The sequence below is a fragment of the Schistocerca piceifrons genome, chromosome 11 (assembly GCF_021461385.2).
Source record: "Schistocerca piceifrons isolate TAMUIC-IGC-003096 chromosome 11, iqSchPice1.1, whole genome shotgun sequence".
Taxonomy (NCBI): Eukaryota; Metazoa; Arthropoda; class Insecta; order Orthoptera; family Acrididae; genus Schistocerca; species Schistocerca piceifrons.
The window spans coordinates 22,299,620-22,324,940 of NC_060148.1; the positions used below are offsets into that span (position 1 = coordinate 22,299,620).

Consider the following 25,321-nt stretch of genomic DNA (forward strand, 5'->3'; position numbering starts at 1 on the left):
TGGTTTTACCCAACAGCATCCCACACCACATGGCCTCGAGTAGGTGCTGTATGTCTTATGCGAATGCAGTCATTGTGATGACACTCACCCTATCTGTGGCGAACCAAAACGTCGCCATCATTTAAAAATAAACAGAACCTGAATTCGTCTGAAAACAGTATCTGATGCCATTTCTATCCCCAGTGACGTCGTTCCATACACTATTGCTACCTACAATATTTCCGAACATCTGTCAAAGGTAGATGGAGAGGTGGACGACGTGCACATATCCCATGCTGTAATAAATGGCGATGGACTGTCACCCCTGATAGTGTATGATAAGTTACATTGTTGTACCACAGCCGAGGATGACGCAGATTTGTCCTGCTATGCCATTCGGATGAGGTTTCTATCTTCCCAGTGGGGTGGACTGGGTGGCGTCACCTGATCCATCTCATCACCTTCTACGGCCTTCCATGAACCATTCTGCACACACCTGTTTCAAAAAACTTCATCTCACGTGAACTGCAATTTTCCCAATGGATGCACCACATTCGCTCATGCCAATGTTGTGTCCTCTTTCAAACTCACTGCTTTGACAGTATGGTCCATGCATATATCTGCGAAGCATCCTGCATGTCTGCTCAAATCACACTAATCCATTATATTCGGTTTATAGTGAGAACGAGAACCGCAGGCACATTTTACCGGTAGGTAGTGTCACACAAAAAATGGCCCTGAGCACTATGGGACTCAACTGCTGTGGTCATCAGTCCCCTAGAACTTAGAACTACTTAAACCTAACTAACCTAAGGACATCACACACACCCATGCCCGAGGCAGGATTCGAACCTGTGACTGTAGCAGCAGTGCGGCTCCGGACTGGAGCGCCTAGAACCGCATGGCCACCGCGGCCGGCAGTGTCACACAACAATGTCGAGAGCCGCAAGCACATTTTACCGGTAGGTAGTGTCACACAACAATGTCGATGTTGACCTTGAATGCCCATGACGACATTGTTCAAATGGAACTAATGTGCATGTCCTGTGAATATGAAGGTACTGCCTCTAATCATTCAAAGTGTACTGTTTTCTTCTGAACATGAGTGTGTATGTATAGCATGGCAAATCTTAATTTTCTATACATATACATCAAGAAATAAAAATAATTAAGTTTTTAGTATGCTATATATGAAGGATGTGGATGTCTTTTTACAGAATTGTTGACAGAGAATTTAGTATTAAAAGACAGGCAGCTACAGGAAAAAATTGCATTCTGCATTTATCTGTTAATTGAAGATTTAGCAAAACAGTTACATTAAAAATTCTGGTTATTGCATTCTACAAAAATACTCCCAGTACTTGAAAGGAACAAAAATTACAGCAATGAAAACTTCATATTTATGACTATCAGTATTCCATACTTCAAAAACCTCTATGGCTGCACACTTCACATAATGCTGCTTCATCAATTTTTTTTCTGCTGAATAGAAGAAAACATAAATAATATGAATGTATGAAAATCTCATATGATGCATATGAAGGATCAAATATATACACAAAAATGTATTATGGATCATATGGATATGTAACATGATTTTCTTTGATGAATAAACAGGAGCTTAAATCATCAGGATGGTGCATGCACTTTCCCATGAGATATGAAAAATGAGTACTTCTCACAAATAATCATAAAGTGAATATTGAAAAGCTTACCATATACTCTCTGCTGCACGTCTTTTTGGGGCCCCCTCCTGAAATATTTCACAATATTATCATGCAATGAATTCGAAAATATAAACTGACAAATAAGAAATATGTACAAAATTCTACCTCTATTCTGAGACACTTAATAATTCTGGAGTATTTTATGTTGGTGAAACACACAAAAGTAACACAATCTCTACTGAAGTGTCTGTAACTGACAGAACATATTTAAAATTTACATTACAGATAACAGAAAAAACAACATTGTTGAAATAGTAACGTCTTAGTGTCCATGCAGACAACTTGCTCTTACTATACATGAGAAATATGTGCATTAAGACGCAAGTGCATATAGACAGCTGCACCATACGTGCAACCCCAATGGAGAAGTATCTGTTAGAGGGGAGACAAATGTGTGGTTCCTGAAGAGGAACAGCACATCTTTTCAGAAGTTGCAGAACTGGTAAAAAAAAAATTGTACCTCTAAATGTATTTGCATATGTAGAACTAAAAATTTCTCTGGGTGGACATAGGAGGAGACCTGCCAGTTAAGGCTCTAAATTGGATGGAAACTGAAGAACTGGATAAGGCACAGTGTCCTATATGCTACCATTTATCCTATGTATTAGAGGACTGCAAAAGATGGGTAGTGCTCAAAAGCAGAGAGAGAATTTCAGTTTGCAAGAAGTGGAGGTATTACAAAGTGCACAGATACCAGAACATGGAAGTATTAGAGGAAGGATAATTAGATACGGATTTCGGGGAAGAATATTTTAAACTGGGACAGTCTGTCAATTTAGACACTCTGCAGGGCAAAGTTAGCATTTGGAAGGATCTGATAGGGAGGAGATAGAAAGATTATTAGATGCATATGTGTAATTGTTTAACCCTTGCCAGCTGTATCACAAATGTAACATAGGATTCCCACTGGGAATGAGCCACTGGTGTATAGAAAATTGTACTAAATTCCAGATCATTCCCAACCAGTGATGGAGGAATTTATTAGCTACCAGCTCAATACAGGAACATAAAAGAGACTATAAGTATTTGGGAGCAACAGTAGTAATTTTGTTGAGACTATAGATATTTAAATGAATGTACAGCCATGAACATGTACCCAATGGCTAACATCACAAAGATAGTTGATAGCCTTGAGCAATGCTATTATATTATAACCATGGATTTGTGAATTGGGTACCATCAATTCGAGGTATCACCATAGGATCAACCGAAGATTACATTTATGGTCACATCTGCCACTATCATTGCTACAAGGATTGAAACCAATACAATACATGATATACCTGAATGACATTACAGTCTTTTCTAAGGTTATCCAAGAACACGTGGTACATTTGTGTGAGGTTTTTATGAATTGAACGACTAACAGTTTCGAAAAGTGTGATTTTGTATTAAAGGAAGTTTGCTATTTGGGCCATACTGTTGGGTAGGATAGTGTTTGAATTGACCCATACTGTGTACAATTCCCGCCACATAGTACAGAGAAACAGCCGCAGTCCTTTCTAGGTGTGATTAATTATTATATGAAATTTGTGGCAAAATTAGCAGAAGTACAGAAGTAACAAGATCCCTTACACATATGTTGAAGAAGTAGGTGAAATTTCAGTGCACTGAAGACTGTAACGAAGCCTCTGGGCAGTTAAGTGAATTACTGATCTCTGGTTCTGACGCCAGCAATATGAGCAATATGACTTAGCAAGTATATTAAGTCAGGAAATACATGGACCAGAGCACCTGATAGCATATGCTTTTAGAGAGCAAAATACAGAGGAGATAAAATGACCTGCACTTTCTTCCAATCGCTAGGTGCCCCTTGTTGCTCACGCGACCTACGATAAATTACTGCTAGAAGGGAAGCAAGTTCTTTTGCATGATCTTCGTAGAATCTTATAGTAATCTCATCTGGTCCTGACACCTTTCTATTACTAAGTAATTGTAGTTGTTTTTCTATTCTGCTATTGACTACGTCCGTGTCTGCCATTACGATGTTTGTATGACGATTGAAAAGAGGGATTGTATTACCATCTTCCATGGTGAACCAGTTCTGGAAGACTGAACCAGTATTTCAGCCATCTCTCTGTTATCTTCTATTTCGCTGACAGTATGGTCACTGATTGAATGAATAGATGATTTTGACCCACTTACTGATTTTACATGTCACCAAAATCTCAGATTGGTTGACAATGTTTTACTTTCAAAGTTATTGACTGTTTCTCTCATTGTTCTCCTTATGCTCATTTTCGTTCCGTTCAGCTGTTGTTTGTCAGCTATGTTTTTGCTTCTCTTGAATCTGAGATGGAGTTCCCTTTGTTTACACAGCATTTTTTTAACATGGCTATTAAGACTACTCAGAACATACTTGTCTAGGGCATATCGCACAATTCCTTGGAATTTTTTCCATTTGTTTTCCACATCTTCGTCATCATCGAATATTTGATGCTGACTGCTCAGATACTCTGAAATTTGTATCTTGTTACTCTTGCTAAGCAAAAATATCTTCTACTTTTCTTAACCTTCTTTGTCAGACCTACTGTCATAGGTACTATCACAGCCTTATGCTCACTAATACGTTCCTCTACGTTAACTGATTCGATAAGCACAGGTCTGTATTTTGCCAGGAGGTCTAAGAGATTACGCACATGCGTTGGTTCTCTAACTATCTGCTCAAAGTAATTTTCGAACAAGGCATCCAGAACAATTGCACACAAATCCCTCTCTCTGGCACTGGTTTTGACAGCAAGACACTCCCAATTCATATCTGGCAAGATCAAGTCACCCGCTATTACAACAGCAAGATCAGGAGAATTATTAACAATATTCTGCAAGACCTTAGTTCAACCCTCAGCCCACCTAGCCTGCAGATCAATCACCACTCCAGTGGTCCCTTCGAAATAGCAGAATAACGAGTACATGCTAAATAAATAAATGTCACGAAAGTAAATGTCATTTGAATCATTCTTCAAAACATAGGTAGCACTTAAAAACCGGATAGGTTCATTTTGACCTCTCTGGGCATTTGAGTGATAATATTTAGTATGAATCTACCTTTAAGCAAAAATACGAGGTCACTTTAAAATTATTTATATCAACTTAGATGTAAAATGCAATTTCATCATTTGGTTACTGTTATTAATCTCAATTCGTCTAATACTACCATCAAATTTATATTTTTCACCAAGAAGTGAAAAAATGCCAAATTTCGCAAAGTAAGTATTTAAACAACTATTGTTGAAAACTACAGATTTTTTGTTACTTCTTGTGTTACACATCATCTGGCAGTATTTTTATGAATTACCTGTGTGTCTGATTGTCTCCAACTACCCAAACATGGCCCAATGTTCCGTGGGTCACTCATACAGTAAATTGTAGAGATGTTCAACGAGTTGTATTCCATTCTATGGTGTATACATGGCCAAGAAAATAAATTCCGGGGATTTACGGTTCAAAATACACTTTTTCCTGAGGGAAAATACATTTTTCCTGTGATAAGTGACAATATACTTTCCCCCAGAGTTGTAAAACTACAGCCGGCCATTGTGACCGAGCGGTTCTAGGCGCTTCAGTCTGGAACAGCGCTGCTGCTATGGTCGCAGGTTCGAATCCTGCCTCGGATATGGATTGTGTGATGTCCTTAGGTTTAAGTAGTTCTAAGTCTAAGGGAGTGATGACCTCAGATGTTAAGTCCCATAGTGCTTAAAGACATTTTAAAACTAATCCAACCTTTGAAAGGTGAAGGATTCATACACCAACAATATGTACAGTACACATTTTTGCGTTACGAAAGTCTAGTATAAAAATACGAATTCTACCAAATACAGCACAGTAGCTTACGAAGCACTGAAATCGAGATTGTGATCTGCTTCTGTCAGCCTGTTACAGCTCATGTCACGTGATCTCTCCTGCTAATAACAGCAGATATTCACAGCATGGGACACATGATGTAGTCAGCCAATAGCAATATCACTGTTAAGTAGCGCAAACACACGAATAGGAAAAGTTGATGGTTTGAAATAATTTACATAGAGTATAGCTACAAGAAAAGCTAAGCTCTCAGATGTAATACCAATCTTTCTTAGATAAGATACATCAAACACAAATGTACCAATGAAATTTTTAATAATGACATACATGGTTGGTCTTCTGGGTTCGAAATTTTTCTGTGGGGTTGGCCCTCAAAGTGTTAGGGTTCTAATGAGACTCAAACGCTCCTTGATTTAAGAAATTGGTCGCACATTCTCACACGTAGAATAATTCTTCTTGCCTAAACGGAAATTTACTTTGTAAATAACGCTGTTCAAACCACCATACGCAACGTTTTTCCGCCACTTGTTAAGGGCGCAAACATGGGCGACAGGTTGCAGCAATCAGTTGAATGCAATATCGCCTGTAATGGGGACACGCCACCAAGAGTGACTTGTCAAGTAACTTCAATCAGTGTTATGAAGCTCACTGTATCAAGTTTCGGAATAGAAAATGAACGGCAATGTTTAGCAGCAGTTGCAGCTGATTTCTGTATCCACAGGAAAACTTGAAAAACATAAATTTAAAATAAATGAGAATTATAGTTTATTAAACTTGTTTTAATCACTTTTCCACTAACGGCAAATGGGTTGTGCACATATATCCAGGGTGCCAGTACAATTTACATTTATTAGTCCTTAGTTCCTTTTTATTCATCAGTCTCATAATTCAGCTGCAAGCTTTTACACAGTTTACTCGATTTGTCTACAGAGATGCTGTCAATAGCAGGACTACTGATTACATTAACTACTGTTATAAATTGTACAAATGATAGATTATACAAAATAACAAGGGATCTGAGTATAACTGTAAAATAGATTTGCCCTGAATATTTATATTAAAATATTCTTACCGTTACAGTAGATATGTATGTCATTCTGTTCAGAAGTTAAAATCTTTAATAATATGTACAATTATTTCATAAATAACTCAAAATCATAAGAGGGACTACATTGTATCACAACCATGAACTTTTCCTCAATTCTGCTTCTGTAGCACAAGCTTCAAACTGCTAATCACTGCAAAGCTGGACGGTGTATTCCGAATTACCTGTTAATACAAATGGAAACTCTGGCTTCCACTTCACTTCTCAGAGTAGTTCGTGGTCCCTTGATAACTTTCAATTATAATGTAAACTTACTACTCAATTTGAGCAAAACGAAACAAAATAAAACTGCACAAGCATGCTTCATGAATAGAGAAACGAGTCGCTGCCATATTGTCACACAGCTCTGCTAACCCCACAGGTAGCCATACTTCATGTATGACTTGCACGCAATCGATCAGATTGCCTGAGATTTCCATTCGATCAGTGACTGATCACTGTAATTTGCCCAACCACGTGATCTATGAAGCGATTGTTCGCCCGTGGGAGCAGTTTATTGTTGGAGACCAGATTATTATTACGAAGCATTGTTTAGTCTTTGCCCTACAGCCTTTACCTCATTTTGCCAACGGCAGATGCTTTTGTTTGCATGTGTTTTGTTGTAAATTTGCATTTTCTTTGCAACTTAAGTTTTAATTTCGCATTATTGTCTCCTTTATGTTTTATTACTGCAGCAGTGGGCTAAAGGAGAGTCAGTTCTTACCAGTCGAAGTTATAAAAAAATTTTCTGGAATCTAAAACAATAGAAAATTCGCAGAATTCTGTAAAATTCCTGAGTTTCTCTGGGATGAAAATACACCCAAGTTTTTCCCAGATTTCCTGGATGTCCTGGGGCGTGTACACCCTGCATTCATATTATAAACTAATTTTGTAAATATAACTATATGCTGCTCATTTACAAATTTTCTTTCTAAAATACAAATGTTAGTAGCTTCTGCTCATCACGTTTTACATGTTACAATAGTACAAATTTTTCTGTGGAATAGACAGAATTGTGAAGGAGAAGCTTTCTCAGTTTGTCTTCAAATTTTACTTTGCTGTCTGTCTGACTAGGTAAGTGATCACAAATTTTAGTACCATCATTGTGCACCCTTTTTTTGTGCTGAAGTCAACCTTAATGTGGGACAATGAATGTCTTTTTCCTTCTGTATTCTAGTTATGTACATCAGTGTTGCTTTTGAATTGCAGTAGATTATTCACAACAATCTTCATGAGGGAATAAAAATACTGTGAAGTAGTAGTCAAAATGCGTAACTTCTTAAACAAATGTGAACAAAATGATTGTGGGCCAGCACCATATATTCTTACAGTATGTTTTTGAGCAAGACTACCTTTTTTAAAGATCAATTATCCCAGAACATCATTCCATATGACATTACAGAAAGAAAATATGCAAAACATTCAGCTTAAGTAGATAAAAAACAAGGATTCTGGCTCACTTCTCCAAAATTGTCAAGGATCATACAGTTCCTTGAAACTCCACCAGAATTTCAGCACTTTTTTCCACTTTAAGGATAAGTTACCGAGAATTTTCATTTTTTATCTATTAGAGTTGAACCTCACTTGATAATCACCTCCCATAATCCGAAATTCGCATAACGAGAAAAACAAATTGTAAAAATAGACTCGCAAAATGAGCAATGTTTCGGGTAATGTGTGACGAGGATTTAATGTGACATCACCACCTGCTAGTGCATGGCAGGGGAAATGTTCGGCAATACGAACATATTTCATTGTTGGCTGTGACATATGAACAATGTCTTTAGTATTTACTGCAGTCTGGGTTTAGTGCTCTTTCTACCATCTTAATGCAGGTTGTGATCACATATTTTTCTAAATTTGTGTTCACACGGGGGTTTTTTGTTTGCAAATTTTAATAACCTTCACGGAAATGTCCCCGAAGACAATACTGCAAGAGGAGAACCATAAAAGAAAGAAATGAAAAGTAACATCATTGGAAAATCCGAACATGGTGTGAGCAATGCTGTTTTAGCATGCACATATGATCGGTCTACATAAACTATTTCCACTATCCACAACAACAAGGACAAAATTAAGGAAATAGATGCTTCAAAGCAAGCAACAAGAAAATCTAAATCACAGTTTTGTATTCTGGAAAATGTCGAAGGGTTGCTCCTTATATAATAAATGAAAAGCAAATGCAGGGCGACTTTATTTGTGAGAAGGCGAAAGCGATTTTCGCTGACTTCTTTATGAAGTAGATCATCAGTGGCTGAAGAAGTGTTGACGATCAGCTGTGGGTGGTTTGAGAACTTTAAGAGAAGAACTGGCAGCCACAGCATTGTGAGGCATGGCAAGGCAGCCATCTCTGACACAAAGGCAGTAGAGAACTTTATCAGCAACTTCAAGATGTTCATAGATTCTGAGTGTGATCTGCCAAAACAGGTTTTTAATTGTGACGAGACAGGTCTATTCTGGAAAAAGATTATGAAGCCTACCTTTATAACAGCAGAGGACAATGCATTCCACCATTCACAAGCCAATGAAAGACCATGACACACTGCTATTCTGTGCCACTGCAAGCAGGGATTTGGAATTAAACCACTTCTTGTTTACCATCAGAAACTCCACGATCCTTCAAGAAGTGTAAAATCCAGAAGAGCAGGTTGAATGTGATGTGGATGTTAAACAACAAGGCTTAGGTGACACATGATCTTTTTTGTGACTGGATCAATGAGGTGTTTGGTACTTTGGTTCAAATGGCTCTGAGCACTATGGGACTTAACTCCTGTGGTCATCAGTCCCCTAGAACTTAGAAGTACTTAAACCTAACTAACCTAAGGACATCACACACATCCATGCCCGAGGCAGGATTCGAACCTGCGACCATAGCAGTCACGCGGTTCCAGACTGTAGCGCCTAGAACCGCACGGCCACTCTGGCCGGCGGTACTTTGGTGAAAAAATATTTGCTTGAGATGAATCTGCCACTCAGTGTCCTCCTTGTTATGGACAACGCTTTTGTCCATTCTCCAGGCCTACAAAACCACTTCCTTGAAGAATTTAAATTCACCAAGATGCAATTTCTGTCTCCCTATACAACTCCATTACTCCAGCCTATGGACCAGCAGATTATTTCTAACTTCAAAAAGCTATACACCAAAGAACTCTCCAAGCATTGCTTTGAATTGACTGAAGCTATCAATCTCTCTCTCAGAGAATTTTGGAAATATCACATCAACATCATTGCCTGTGTCAAGTGGGAAGGGTTACCAAGAGAACTCTCACTTCTGCTTGGAAGAAGTTTTGGCTAGGGTGCAGTGTCGAATATGACTGAGGTATTTTGAGTCAGTACCTGTGGAGCCTGTAGTCAACGAGATTGCGTCTTTGGCCAAGAGCATGGGACTAGAAGTGGATAACAATGATATCGATGAGCTTGTGGAAGAATGCAACCAAGAACTGACTACCAAAGAGCTTATGGAGTTTCAGTGTGTTTCACAACAGGAAGTTGTAAAGATTAGTTCCTAGGAGGAGGAGGAGGAGGAGGAGAAGGAGGTGGTGGTGGTGGTGGTGGTGGTGGTGGTGGTAACAGCAAAGCAGCAATCTTCTGGTGCAACAAGAGAAACGCTGAAAGCATGGGAATCGGTTGCATCATACATTGAAAATCATCACCCCAATGAAGCAGTCGCTGTTTGTTTGATGATAATGCTATGATGCATTTTTGCCAAGTGTTGAAGTGTTGGCAGAAACAAATTACTATAGATAGCTTCATGGTAAAAAGTAATTGGTTATGTATCGTGAATAATGAAGTACATAATACTGTACATTAAATTTTCTTTGAATAAGTGGCATGAATAAGATAAAACTTTTAGTACTTTTGCTCCATAGAACGCATTAACATATTTTACATTAATTTATATGGCATAAATTGTTTCGCTTAACGAGTATTTTGCACTATGAGTATGAATTATGTTCACTATGTGAGATTCCACTGTAAATCCTAAAATTTGTCTTCCTTATGATCATCAAGGTAAGGAAATGTGAACGAATTCCACGATTTGGGGACATTTTCTTTATAATTAATGGCAAATACTGTATACAGTTATAATTTTGCGACCAACTTGAGCAGCTGCTAGTGGATTCTGTATAATGAAATCCATTACCATTATTTTCACAACCTTTTTTGATGCCTTTATATCTCAGATTAACACATTCATCTTCAAAAAATTTGATGTCCCTGCCAGTAATCAGTTTGAAGTATCTGTCTGACAAAACAATTTTAAACTCATTGAGCGCTGTACAAATTTTCTATCCAAACCTAGTGTTCAAAGATTCATATCCAGTAATGCTATATAAAAAGTAATTTCAACTAACTTTTTTAAAATGAATTGGGACTGCTTGCACTGTTGAGCTTCTTCAGCAGGGACTTCATTTATGTAGAAATAAAACAGAATCAGTGAAAAAATGTAGTATGCCACACAATGTAAGTATTTTTATATTCTGTTTTATATATTACAAATGGACTAAGAAAACAACAGAAAACCTATATGGGTTAATACTATTGAAGAGCTGTCGCAGAAAAGTGATAATTATGAATTATGTTCATTTTTTTTAAATTAAGAAGAGTTTTTGTGTGAAGAATATACTGATTATGAAGAATATACACTGCTTCTGAAGGATATTGTGATGATGGAGAACACAATAAATATGACAATGTAGCAAATATGAAGCATATGGTGATGATGATGACGATGAAATTATTTGATCAGATAGTGTCCATAAAGTAACGTATCTATTTTATTTTCAAAAACACATCTTTTATAATGTGTGGACGCAATGCTTTATTATTAACCTCAAATGAATAAATTTAATGCTTGATGCTTCATATTAAATTCATAGTTCTTTATTATGGAACAAACAATCTTTATTGTCTTCTACGTTATTTCAACAACACACTTGTTGGTTGGTTGTTCTGGAGTGAAAGGGATTAAATGCAAGCTCATCAGTCCATTCCTCCATCAAGTGGCAGCACAGGAGCAGTCATCAAAGGAAGGAGGCAAACCGCAAATCCTGCAAAAACCTAAGTGTAACTAACACAATAAACAGCAGAGATGAAGCCCAGAAAAAAAGACAGCACAAACAAGTTGTTAAAAGATCAGTTAAGACAAGGCTTTAAAACCAAGAAATGAGAAAGAATAAAGAGAATAAAAAAGTGTAAAGGGCAGAGGCCAGGTTGGGGCACCCAGCAAGGCCCGCCAAGGGCCCCGGGGGGGGGGGGGGGGGGGGGTAGGGCAGAGATGGGAGCCCCACCAATTTCATAGGCAGTCAATGACGCCAAAAAGTCCTACTTTATACAGACGAATAGAAACCACCTGCATGGGCAATACAGATGAATAGAAACCACCTGCATGGGCAAAACATAACAGCAGGTCAGCCGAATTGGCACCATCTGCTAGCACCAGGGGAGTGTGTCAGGAAGATTAAGATGCCATCTCAAAGTAGTGAAATTAGGGCAGTCTATGAATAAGTGGACCTCTATCAGGTGGGCTCAACGTTGGTGGTGAGAGGGGGGGTTCCTCACATTCGAGAGTGTTGCCATGGGTCAGCCAAGTGGGGCCAATGCAGATTGTACACAGGATGGTGGATTCCCTGTGAGAAGCACACATGGGAGACTGCCACATGGTCATGGTCTCCTTAATAGTTCCCAGTTTGTTTGGGGAGATTAGGGCAGACCATTCTGAGTTCCAGGCTTACAACCACTGATGGCATATAAATGACAAGAGGTCTTATTCTGGGACACTCATTTCCAGAATCGGCATCCTGATGGTCAGCTTCGTCAACTCATTTATATCCTGAAATTCAAATACCACCAGGGATCCATCCAAAGGGAAACGACTGGCCGTGCAGCTTGACGTAGGTCTGAGATTGGATCCTGGATAGCTTCTGGACCAATGGACACTGTGGCAAATCTGTGGTTGAGACACAAGCCATGGGGGCCGATGCAATGTCTCCCTGACCAGAGGTGACAGTGGAGGAAGTTACAGTTCTGAATAGACACTTGAGGCATTCAGCAACTGTAAGCCGAGTTCTGGATCGCCGTTGTGGGAGGTGGAGCTCTATTCCAGTGAAATGAACATGTTAGTTAGGAAGCTCAGGGAAGCTATGAATGCATATAGTGGAATTCAGCAGCTGTTATTCGTACCTGAAAGGTAATGGAGCGACTCAATCTTCGCCTAGCAGGCTGTTCACAGGACTCCTGTCGAAAATTGGACCCCGCAATGATGAATGGTATCCAGTATCCACAATGTTGAGGGTGATGCTGAACCATATATAAGACTTCCATAATCAAGACAGGACAGAACCGTGGCTTTATAGAGCCACAAAAGGGTAGAGCAATCTGCACACCAACTAGTGTTACTGAGTAGTGAAATGTACTGAGGAATCGCCAGCACTTTCGCTTAAGTTGATGAAGGTTGGGAAGCCAAGTCAGTTGGGAATCAAAGACTAGCCCCAGAAAGTGCTACGTCTCAATTATGAAGTAATTGATCATCTATGCAAAGCTCTGGCTGTGGGTGGGCAGTACAGTGGTGACAACTGCACACCATGAATCTTGGCAGCTGAAAACAGAAAGCTTTGGCTGGCAGCCTATGACTACACATGTCATATGGCACCCTATAGGTGACACACAACAACAACCATACTAGAGGAGCAATAATAAAACAAAAATCATCATCATACAAGGAGAGCGATACCAAAGAATCCATTGCTGCCACCAGACCATTGATGGCCACCAGAAAGAGGGGGATGCTCAGTAAAGAGCCCTGTGGAACCCTGTTTTCATGGTTGTGGGGGGTACTGAGTGAAGCACCCTCTTGAACTGGAACATATGGTGTGACAGGAAGTTCTTCATAAACATTGTAGTTGACCCCGGAGACCCCACTCATGTAACATAACAAGTATGTGGTGATGCCGCATTGTAAGTCTTCTGTAGGTCAAAGAAGACAGCAATGAGACGCTGACAATGTGCAAAGGCATCCAAATGGTGGACTCCAGGCGACCCAAATTATCAGCAGTGGAGTGGCCTTTGCTAAAAATGCCTTGAGATGCATCTGAAAGGACTCGAGACTCAAGGAGCCAACATAGCTGCTCGCCAACTATGCTTTTGAGCAACTTACAGAGAACGCTGGTATGCTGATTGGGCGATGATTGCCCATCTCTAGTGGGTTCTTACCTGGTTTCAGTACTGGAACTATCACGCTTTCTCGCCACTGAGATGGGAATTCACCCCCATTCCACATCTGATTAAAGAGGGCAAGGATGTGATGCTGACAATCCATCGAGAGATGTTTCAGCATTTGGTTGTGAATACAGTCTGGCTCCAGGTGGCGGGTAGTAAAAGATGAGCGCATTTGTTCCTCCCACTGTTTTATGAGCCGAAAGGTGGGCTGATAGTTCTCAGATGCAGATGCACAACCGTAATGCTCAGTGACAGCATTTAGATCAGTATAAATGGCACAATCTAAGGAAATACTTGTTAAACCTGCAGGGGACTGGAATACATAGAGCCATTTCATCTTTGCCCATATCATGATGGAGAGGTATGTGATCCAATGGTGGAAACATACTGTTCCCACGATTCTTGATTTCACGGTTTTATGAGGTAGTGAACATGGGACGGAGCCGTTTAAAGGCAATGAGATGCTCCAGTGAAGGATGCCACTTATGGCATTGGAGCACCCACCTACGATCTCTAATGGCCACAGTGATCTCTGGGGTCCACTAGGGCAGGCATCCTGGGGAGCAATGTTGAGAGAAGGACAGGAAGATCAGTAAATCGTCACTACCACACAGATCATCGTTGACCCTCCATTGGATAAATGGTAGCTGACCAGGATTGCAAAAGAAGAGATCAATGGCCTGTGTGCCACACTGAAGTATGTGAAGGCACCAGAATTCAGGAGGCAAAGATCAAGCTGTGCCAGTGAAGTTTTGATGTCTTTACCACTGCTGGTAATCATTTCTGCACCCTACAAGACCTTATGAGCGTTGAAGTTGTGCAAAACTAGGAATGGTAGGGGGTGGGTGGTAGCTGGGTAGCTGAAAAGAGTAATGCAGACAGTACATCCAGGGACATGAGATCACTGAGAGGGAGATAAATATTATAGACAATGAAATTCTGATATGCCCATACCCGAAAAGCCACAGCTTCCAATGGCGTATTAAGAGGCACAAGGGCACTGTATATAGATCCAGCACATACACTACTGGCCATTAAAATTGCTACACCACGAGGATGACGTGCTACAGACGCGAAATTTGACCGACAGTAAGAAGATGCTGTGATATACAAATGATTAGCTTTTCAGAGCATTCACACAAGGTTGGCGCCGGTGGCGACTCCTACAACGTGCCGACATGAGGAAAGTTTACAACTGATTTCTTATATACAAACAGCAGTTGGCCGGCGTTGCCTGTTGAAACGTTCTTGTGATGCCTCGTCTAAGGAGAAGAAATGCGTACCATGACGTTTCCGATTTTGATAAAGGTCGGATTGTAGCCTATTGCCATTGCGATTTATCATATCGCGACATTGCTGCTCGCGTTGGTCGAGATCCAATGACTGTTAGCAGGATATGGAATCGGTGGGTTCAGGAGGGTAATACGGTTCGCCGTGCTGGAACCCAACGGCCTCGTATCACTAGCAGTCGAGATGACAGGCATCTTATCCGCACGGCTGTAACGGATCGTGCAGCCACGTCTCGATCCCTGAATCGACAGATGGCGACGTTTGCAAGACAACAACCATCTGCACAAATAGTTCGACGACGTTTGCAGCAGCACGTACTATCAGCTCGGAGACTGTGGCTGTGGTTACCCTTGACGCTGCATCACAGAGAGGAGCGCCTGCGATGGTGTACTCGACGACGAACCTGGGTGCACGAATGGCAAAACGTCATTTTTTCGGATGAGTCCAGATTCTGTTTACAGCATCATGAAGGCCACATCCATGTTCGGCGACGTCGCAGCGAACACATATTGTAAGCGTGTATTTGTCATCGCCATACTGGCGTATCACCCAGCGTGATGGTATGGGGTGCCATTGGTTACACATCTCAGTCACCTCTTGTTTGCATTGACAGCACTTTGAACAGTGGTCGTTACATTTCAGATATGTTACAACCCCCGGCTCTACCGTTCATTCGATCCCTGCGAAACCCTACATTTCAGCAGGATAATGCACGACCGCATGTTGCAGGTCCTGTACAGGCCTTTCTGCATACAGAACATGTCCGACTGCTGCCCTGGCCAGCGCATTCTCCAGATCTCTCACCAATTAAAAACGTATGATCAATGGTGGCTGTGCAACTGGCTCGTCACAATATGCCAGTCACTACTCTTGATGAACTGTGGTATCATGTTGAAGCTGCATGGGCATCTGTATCTGTACACGCCATCCAAGCTCTGTTTGACTCAATGGCCAGGTGTATCAAGACCGTTATTACGGCCAGAGGTGGTTTTTCTGGGTACCGATTTCTCAGGATCTATGCACCCAAATTGCGTCAAAATGTAATCACATGTCAGTTCTAGTATAATATATCTGTCCAATGAATACCCGTTTATCATCCGCATTTCTTCTTGCATAGTAATTTTAATGGCTAGTAGTGTATGTACAAACTCCACCCAATAGGATCTCATAGTTGGTATGATTCTTAAAATAACCTCAGTACCCACAAGGGGCAGGGATCCGAGTTGCTGGTAACCATGTTTCCTGCATGGCAATACAGAATGCAGGGTCTTTGCTTAGAAGCTGCTGTAGCTAAGCTAGGTGGAGGAAAAATCCATTGCAATTCCACTTGAGGATAACACTGTTTTACCACCAGCTGAGAGGTCAGGGGATTCACTGACAGTTTCTGTTGCACATTGCCTGGGGAGATCTAGTGACTCAGGGGTCACCATGATCTCCACCTTAGGCACAAAGGGAGCACATGTAGAGTCAAGTGGTATGGGGGCCACAGGAGTTTCCTTCATCTTAGAGGAACTTTTTGTCCTTCAACTCCTTAGAAGAAGAGGACTGAGAAGGGTCCCCTGGGCACAGAGGAGGAATGAGAAGTCTGATGGACAGCAGAGAGTGCTTCCTTCAGGCACCAGCTGGCATCTGGCTGCAGACCACCAAGAACCATGAAAGGAAAAGTCCCAAGGGACTTCATTCTACCTAGAGAAGCTGGAGGAGAATGAGGTGCCTCCAGTAGGTGGATAGGGACCTGTGTCCCCAGCAGGTGGGGAACCAAAACTCCAAAGGTTGGTGCAGTGGAATCACCACGAGTGCTCCCAACCATCTTGGGGAAGGTATTGGCAGGTGACATTGAGGGACCACTGTAAGAGGCACAACAGAGGAAGGCACCATCGACAGAATGCAACGATGTTGCTGCTGTAGCATAAGGGTGCGTCATTTATCTGGGATTTGGATGCTCACACTTTTTTCTGGCCTCTTGATATGTGAGCTTGTGCAGCCTCTTATAGTCTTGGATTTTCTTCTCAAACTTAAAAACGACCAATTTGGTGAGTAGGGAAAGTGGAGCTCAATGGGCACAGATGTGGGGAGGGGCACAAGGAACATTCATGTGCAATGGATGCCCACAATCTCTGCAGATAGGTGTAGCAGTGCAACAGAGAGACATACGTCTGAACTTCAAACACCTGAAGCATCTCTCAGGAGGAGGAACATAGGGTTCAACATCACACTGGTAGACCATCATCTTGACCTTCTCAGGCAACGTATTACCCTCAAAAGCCAAGATGAAGGCCCCAGGATCAACTCTGTTTTCCCTTGGTCAACTATGGACATGATGGATGAAGTACACACCCAGTTGGTCAAGTCGGCTTGCACCTCACTGTCATATTGCAGAAGAAGATCATGGTGAAAGATAATTCCCTGGACAATACTAAGACTCTTGTGGGTAGTGACAACCACGGAACGCCACCCAACTTTCACAAGAGAGCACCTGTGACCAGACAGGAGATGAAGTTTTAATGAGGAGGCAACTGCTCTTCATCTCAGAGACGGCTGCAGCTTTCCTTCATTCATACTCAATGTTTTCCACAAAAAATAAAGGCTCTGTGGCTAAAAATGTATCCCCATCAGTCCCCGTACACACCATGTATGGGGAGGGGGAGAGAATTTTGCTCTTTGTTGTTTAGTCCTATGTTCCTCCCACAGTGTGGCAAGGGAAGGGATCATACTCTGTGGCATCATATGAGGCCCTTCCATTTGAAGAGACTGCTGGGGCTGTGTGACCACCAGTGGGACAAAATTTAAGTTGCTTCAAGTGCGAACTGTCAGCCATGGTGCCACCCTCTCCAAACAGGGGCTCTCTCCATGGGCACCACCCTGCCACAGCAACAGTTACCTGGCCAGTAATCTGTTGCTGGAAGCCCTTGCGCCCCAGTCATATGAGCACATACTTCATGGCATACATGGCGAGTGTGCAATGCAGGTACTGACAGTGTGATCCCTACATGGGGAATATGCAGCACAGGCACCAACAATGCGATATCTGCGTGGCTTCCTTTGTGCAGGTACTTGATGACCCTCCCACCATGGCATGGCAATTGTTCTGGGTTTTGGGCTTACTACAACAGGAAGAAAGGGTGGCAGAGTGCAAGGGCACAGAGGTAGTGTGTGACACACACTTCTGTAAAATTTGGAAAAGATGGCAGGTCAAACCCGATAATGGGGACAATATAATTATTAATGGAAGGTGAAGACAGTGCCATGAGAGTGAAACTCTAAATAAAATCGCAAAACAAGTATAAGCACAGTCTGCATCAAAAGGAACATCCGTTGGAAAGTCAGAGGAAGGAAGAGAGAGTTGAAGTGTAGGTTTGCAGCACAGAAAGAGGAAGCAATGCTACAAAGGCTGGGGCCTGTGGTAGCCAAGCAGATACTCAACAGAGTAGTGAGCCACCTAGGGGGCACTTATTGCAACGGATGATTTTTTCTCCACTGAATCCCCAGCTTTCTAAGCACACTTTTTTGCCCTCAAACCACAAAATTCTTCAATTGTTTTTCAATTACATTCGTTTTCATCTTGACCTAAACTTTCTTGTTTACTTGGGGTATGTTGTATATATTTTCAGTTGGGTAGTCACTTGTATCAAAGTTACCAATCACAACTCTAATGTCTTCATAGAAATCTTCAGTATGTATGATGTAGATATAACTGTCCATATCCTGATAACACAATTCCACATTTTCTCTATACTTGGGCTTCATCATTCTATAGCGAAAATCATACAGCCTATTGAAACATCAGGTATACTAATACCAATGTAAACTGGCTTGTTGAACATAATCAGAATTGATCTGAACTGCAGCAAGATTTTCATTACATATTGTTCTTACTTTGAAGCTTCGAATTGCTGTAAGTTTTTCACACTTATTTGCATGCAAAACTAATTTTATGAATACTCTGCAAACAGAGTTTGTTCATGCAAACACTGAGTTCATCAACTTGTAGAAATCTTCATGGAAATCATTCTTCACTTTCATCCAAATTTCTGTGTTCAAGTCTATATATTTCTTCAACCAATCAGATTGCTTAAATGTGAAGACACTGTATTTCTATTAGCCACACCCCTAGAGACAGGTTCTGTTTGAAATTTCTGTAGCGGACTACATATTTGTGTTTGTCACTCAAAGTAGTCAACAGCTAGCTAACTTACTTTCTTTCGCTCCTGGCATAATTTTATTTTCAGGAATGAGTGGCAAATCTTTATGTAAACCGTGCCACATGGTACATATTGACTCACTGCATAGCCATATAGATTGTTTGCATCTAAATATGCTAAATAATTCAATTTCTTTTTACATAATAATCCTTGAAATATTTGTTATTTGCTGCCACATTTTTACAACACTGAGATATATCACCTCTTTTTCTTTTTTCTATCTTCAGAATCGAGTCATAATTTGATGCCTAGTCATTTTCAAATTTGCATCCCAAGATAAACCTGGTGCTGTGTTTTACCAAGGAGAATCAAGATCATAAGCTTTCAAGAAAATATTTCTGAAATTTTCAAACACATCAGTGAACATCAGAACATTAGTCTTAAGATACAGATCATGACATTAACCACAATTCTCATTCTTAAATTTTTTCCACGTCAATTGAGCATGTTTGTAGTTTTCATCACTGACATCACACTCATTCAGTTCATTGTAAGATTCACCCTTTGGTGGAGGCTGCACTTCTTCACATTTCTTCCAATTTTCCACGTAATTATAGGAATAGAAACTTGTTTTAGTTGCTAGACTGGCTATATTTCCTGGGAAACCTTATCTAATGTATGCTATCTGCTGCTCCTTCAGGTTTTATGAAAGTTTGTCATGACCTGAAGCCATGAACCTAAACATGTCAAATCTCATTTTCAAGCTGATCGTCTTCTTGTCAAAACTGATGGACCTGTCGTTGTTGGGAATCAAATCTACTTGTTTTTCACTCTACGTGAGCTTTTCCAAAAACAGATGTGAAACATATCCTGACAGATTTTGTACATAGATTGATACAAAGTTTGTTAAATAAACTTTTATTAGTTTACAGATTGAAAGTAACATAGTTAGACTCAAAACGGAAAAAAAACTCGAAAGAGCACATATATAAAAGTGTCCACAGCGACGACACCAAAGATGAACGTTCTAGCAGAGGAACTGACTCTAAATGAAATTTTCAACTTCCCCACTTCAAGCGTTGCCTCTCAGTACTTCAGCTTCCTAAGCCAAATATTTGGATTGGTTGATCTCTGGTTCTTGGCAGTGGCTTCGTCATAATGTCTACAGCATTCCTCTTGTTGAAACCTGCTCCACTATGATTTCTCAATTTTCTCTCTGATGAAATGATGTCCGGCATCAATGTGTTTAGTGCAGTCTTTGTATCCATTTCTCTCTAACATATCTATTGCACCTTCATTGCCACAATACAAGTTAATTGGGCCCTCATTTGGGAAAGGGGATAGCTGCACCTTGTGACAAACAAGAAACTGGCAGTAGATTTTCTATCTGCAGAGCCCCCAGCCCAGTCAGTATCAGTGTATCCTGGTATGTCATGGTCCTCGTCTATAGAAAATTGTAGTTTGAAATCTTTTGTTCCTTTTAGATATCGTAGGATTTTTTACTGCTTGCCACTGGGGTACTTCTGAGTTAGTATTAAACCGACTCACTACTCCAATTTCAAATGCTAGATCTGGTCTAGTACCTAGTTAAGTATAAATTAGGCTACCTATAGCTTCTCTGTAGGGGACATCGTTCAAGGCAGTTTTTTTTCTCTTTCTGTCTTATTGCTCTTTCATGAGTTAATACTTCACTGTTATCCAGTGGTGAGGATACCAGATGGGATTCTTCCATGTTACATTTTTGTAAAATCTGATTTACATAATAGGTCTACTTCTACCATAAAAGTCCATGCTTGAAATCTCATTACTCAGACTCCTAGACAATTTTATACACCTCCGAGGTTTTTCAGTTTAGAATGTTCTTTAATTTTTTTTAATGAAATTTTCTGTTGCAGAAAATTAGCACGTCATCTACATAAACTGCTACAATAAATATACCGCTTCCTTCACTTTTCTAGTAAGCACAAATGTCAGTTGTGGATTTACTGAAAGTCAGACTTAGTACAGCTTCATCCAGTTTCATGTTCCAACAGCAACTTCCCTGTCTAAGTCTGGTGACAGCTTTCTTAAGTCTTTTAATGCCTTCATATTTAACTGTCTGTAACATTGTCAACTGTGATAATTTCAACATAAATTTCATCTTTTGTCACCTTGCAAACATGCGACTCCCTATATTGCAATGCTTCTTCCAAAGTTGATAGTTCTGATTCTTGGGAGACTTTAGTATGATAGGACATGTATTCATCCATCTTCTTCAGTCTTGGTATTTGGGAAGATCTGACTACTTGTTCATGTGGTTCAGAGTCTTCATTTATTTCGACTGAGTCTCATTCTTCTGAAACACTATTATCTGGTATAGTGTCCTTTGAATCGTTTTGCCCCTTAATGTTCTCCTCCTTATTTTTGAATGGATTAAATATCAAGCTGGTTCCTGAAAACGATCAGGATCAGAAATTCCTGGCTCATCATTACTCTTCTGATCTGTATCTTCTTTAAAAATTACAGCTCTTGCTTTTACAATTCTTTGATGAACATGGGTGAACAACCAGGATGCCTTTCTTCTCAGTATCCGACAAATATGTGCTGAACACATTTCTTTTTCCATTTGCGCCTATTGGCTTTTGGTGTGTCAACATATGCCTCACTGCTGATAATCTCAGATGTCAGAGGTCAGGTTCCCCTTAGAGAGAGCTGCTTCTGGCTTTATATTGTCCAAAGCTTCTGTTGCCGATCTTTTAGTGAGATGAACTGCAGTGAAGACTGCTTGTCTCCAAAATTTCATAGGTAAATTCGCATCAGGTAATACACATTTTGTCCTTTCTACGATCGTTCTATTACATCTTTCTACTACACCATTTTGTTCCAGAGTGTGGGGAAATCTGGTTTGATGTCTGACTCCCTCATACCTTAAGAATTTCGTCAATCTTTGGTTTACATATTTCTTTCCATTACCAGTTGGTGATACAAAACGTCTTTCACCTGTGTGACACTCTACAAATTTCTTAAAATTTCGAATAATATCAGGTACTTAGTATTTGTTACTAATAGTGTACAAAAAACCTTTCTCGAAAAACCGTCGACCAGAGTTAGAAAATATTTAGCTCTCCCAACTGACATGTGTGTTGGGTCACACAAATCAATGTACCAACTCCAAAATCCTTTTAGGTCTAGAAGTAGAATGTGGGAAGGAACATATAGTTTGCTTACCTTCTAGGCATGTCATGCATGGAGTGTCCAAGACTCCTTTGTACACTACTGGCCATTAAAATTGCTACACCACGAAGATGACGTGCTACAGACGCGAAATTTAACCGACAGTAAGAAGATGCTGTGATATGCAAATGATTAGCTTTTCATAGCATTCGCACAAGGTTGGCGCCGGTGGCGACTCCTACAACGTGCTGACATGAGGAAAGTTTACAACCGATTTCTTATACACAAACGGCAATTGGCCGGCGTTGCCTGTTGAAACGTTCTTGTGATGCCTCGTGTAAGGAGGAGAAATGCGTACCATCATGTTTCCGACATTGATAAAGGTCGGATTGTAGCCTATCGCCATTGTGGATTGTCGTATTGCCACATTGCTGCTCGCGTTGGTTGAGATCCAATGACTATTGGCAGAATATGGAATCGGTGGGTTCAGGAGGGTAATACGGTACGCAGTGCTGGATCCCAACGGACTCATATCACTAGCAGTGGAGATGACAGGCATCTTATCCACATGGCTGTAACGGATCGTCCTGCCACGTCTCGATCCCTGAGTCAACAGATGGGGGCGTTTGCAAGACAACAACCATCAGCACGAACAGTTCGGCGACGTTTGCAGCAGGATGGACTATCAGCTCGGAGACCATGGCAGCAGTTACCCTTGACGCTGCATCACAGACAGGAGCGCCTGCGATGGTGTACTCAATTACGAACCTGGGTGAACAAATGGCAAAACGTCATTTTTTCGGATTTATCCAGGTTCTGTTTACAGCACACTGATGGTCGCATCCGTGTTTGGCGACATTGCGGTGAATGCGCATCAGAAGCACGAATTCGTCATCGCCATACTGGCGTATCACCCGGCGTGGTGATATGGGATGCCATTGGTTACGCGTCTCAGTCACGTCTTGTTCGCATTGACGGTACTTTGAACAGTGGACGTTACATTTTAGATGTGTTACGACCCGTTGCTCTACCCTTCATTCGATCCGTGCGAAACCCTACATCTGAGCAGGATAATGCCTTTGTGGATACAGAAAATTTTCGACTGTTGGCCTGGCCAACACATTCTCCAGATTTCTCACCAGTTGAAAACGTCTAGTCAACGGTGGCCGAGCAACTGGCTCGTCACAATACACCAGTCACTACTCTTGATGAACTGTGGTATTGAGTTGAAGCTACATGGGCAGCTGTACCTGTACATGCCATCCAAGCTCTGTTTGACTGTATGACCAGGCGTATCAAGGCCATTATTATGGTCAGAGGTGGTTGTTCTAGGTACTGATTTCTCAGGATCTATGCACCCAAATTGGGTGAAAATGTAATCACATGTCAGTTCTAGTATAATGTATTTGCCCAATGAATACCCGTTTATCATCTGCATTTCTTCTTGGTGTGGCAATTTTAATGGGCAGTAGTGTATGTGTTGCCATTAGCCAAACCTTTACTTAAATCTGTGTGTAGATGTAATAACATCTGTGCCATAGATTTGCATCATTAGACAAGGACGCACACTTTGCTTCAACCCTGTGATCACTTGGTTGACCCAGTTTGTACACTCGGCTGATTAACGATGATGTGGCTATCAATTTCTTCTCTGCATCATGAATTCAACAGCCTCTATCGTGAAAAATAACTGAGTGGCCCTGTTTCACTATATTGTGAACAGAAAGTAAATTTATACTTAACTGAGGAACACAGAGCACATCTGCCACTCTTTATGTTTGTCATATCTGTCTGCTTCTGCTTCAATATGCGTGCATCCTCTCCCTTTTATGGGTAATTTTCGTTGTTAGCCACTTCCACTTGTAAACTTGATGCTGACACTGTGAAATTCGAGTCACATGGGTGCTTTGACATATGTTATGATACACCAGAATTCATGTACCAGCCTTTGTGTATAACTTTAGCTGATGCTGATGTCATTAGCAATGTCTTACAACTAGCTTCTTTCACTGGACATTTTAACTTGTTTTTACTGTGAGGGTTCTTCACTATGTATCCATATTTGTTTCAGTTATAACACCTTGGACCTCTGGGGCTGTAATGAGGGTTGTGGTTGTTCGTTTTATTTGCTTGGCGAGCTACATCACTGAAACTTTAATTGCTGCATGTGTCAGCCTTCACTTCCTGTAGTAATCTGTTTTTAATGGGATCGCCCATTACCAACTTATCAGAAGTCTCTAAACCCATTATCTTTGGACTGTGCTCATTAGGCAGACCAGCTGACAGAATAAATCCTATCCATTCATCTTGCACTTCAAAGTTAAGATCCATTAATTTGTTTGAGGTAATTATTCTCGATACATACTCTTCCAAAAATGAACAATTTTCCAGCCTCGTAGTTAAAAGCATTCTCAACAAACCTCTTCTTTGATAAAGTCTTAAGTCTATATAAACTTATTTTAATTTAACCAAAGCTTCTTCCGCAGTTGAGGTGTTCTGTACATGCATATAAATAGCGGGGTCAACTGAATCTCATTTTAGCCCTTGCAGTACATATCTTACCTTCGCCATTGATCCCACCCAATTGTGCACTGCCACTTATTGTTTGTGTTTTAAATAATTTGGCATTGCAAATTATTGTGTGTTGAAATTTTCTCTTCCTTTTAGTTTTCCGATTAATCGCAACAGGTTACCTGTGCCAAAACTCTGTCAGCATTCTGTATTTCTGCCTTGAATTTTTTTTTTTTGTGTAACATACACACATGAAGTTTTTGCTAGCCAATTTCTGTAATATCGGCAAACTAAGTGGCTGGGGCCCATAACCTCTTGTGATTTGAGCTTTAAAGGAAAACACAGTTCCAGTTTACAACTGAATAACAAATTTTTATTTTTTCAGACAGCAAAAGTGACACAGTTACTCTCAATAC

The 25,321-nt window shown here is 40.6% G+C and overlaps 1 protein-coding gene across 2 annotated transcripts in view; it reads right to left on the bottom strand.

Annotated features, from left to right (window-relative positions):
* LOC124720043 (zinc finger protein 665-like) overlaps positions 1-25,321 on the bottom strand; it is a 129,807-nt gene that overhangs the window by 29,937 nt on the left and 74,549 nt on the right. For both annotated transcript variants that reach the window (XM_047245300.1, XM_047245299.1), the window contains exon 3: positions 1,695-1,732. In XM_047245300.1, coding sequence (XP_047101256.1) covers positions 1,695-1,732 — 38 coding nt within the window. The remainder of the gene's footprint in view (positions 1-1,694; positions 1,733-25,321) is intronic.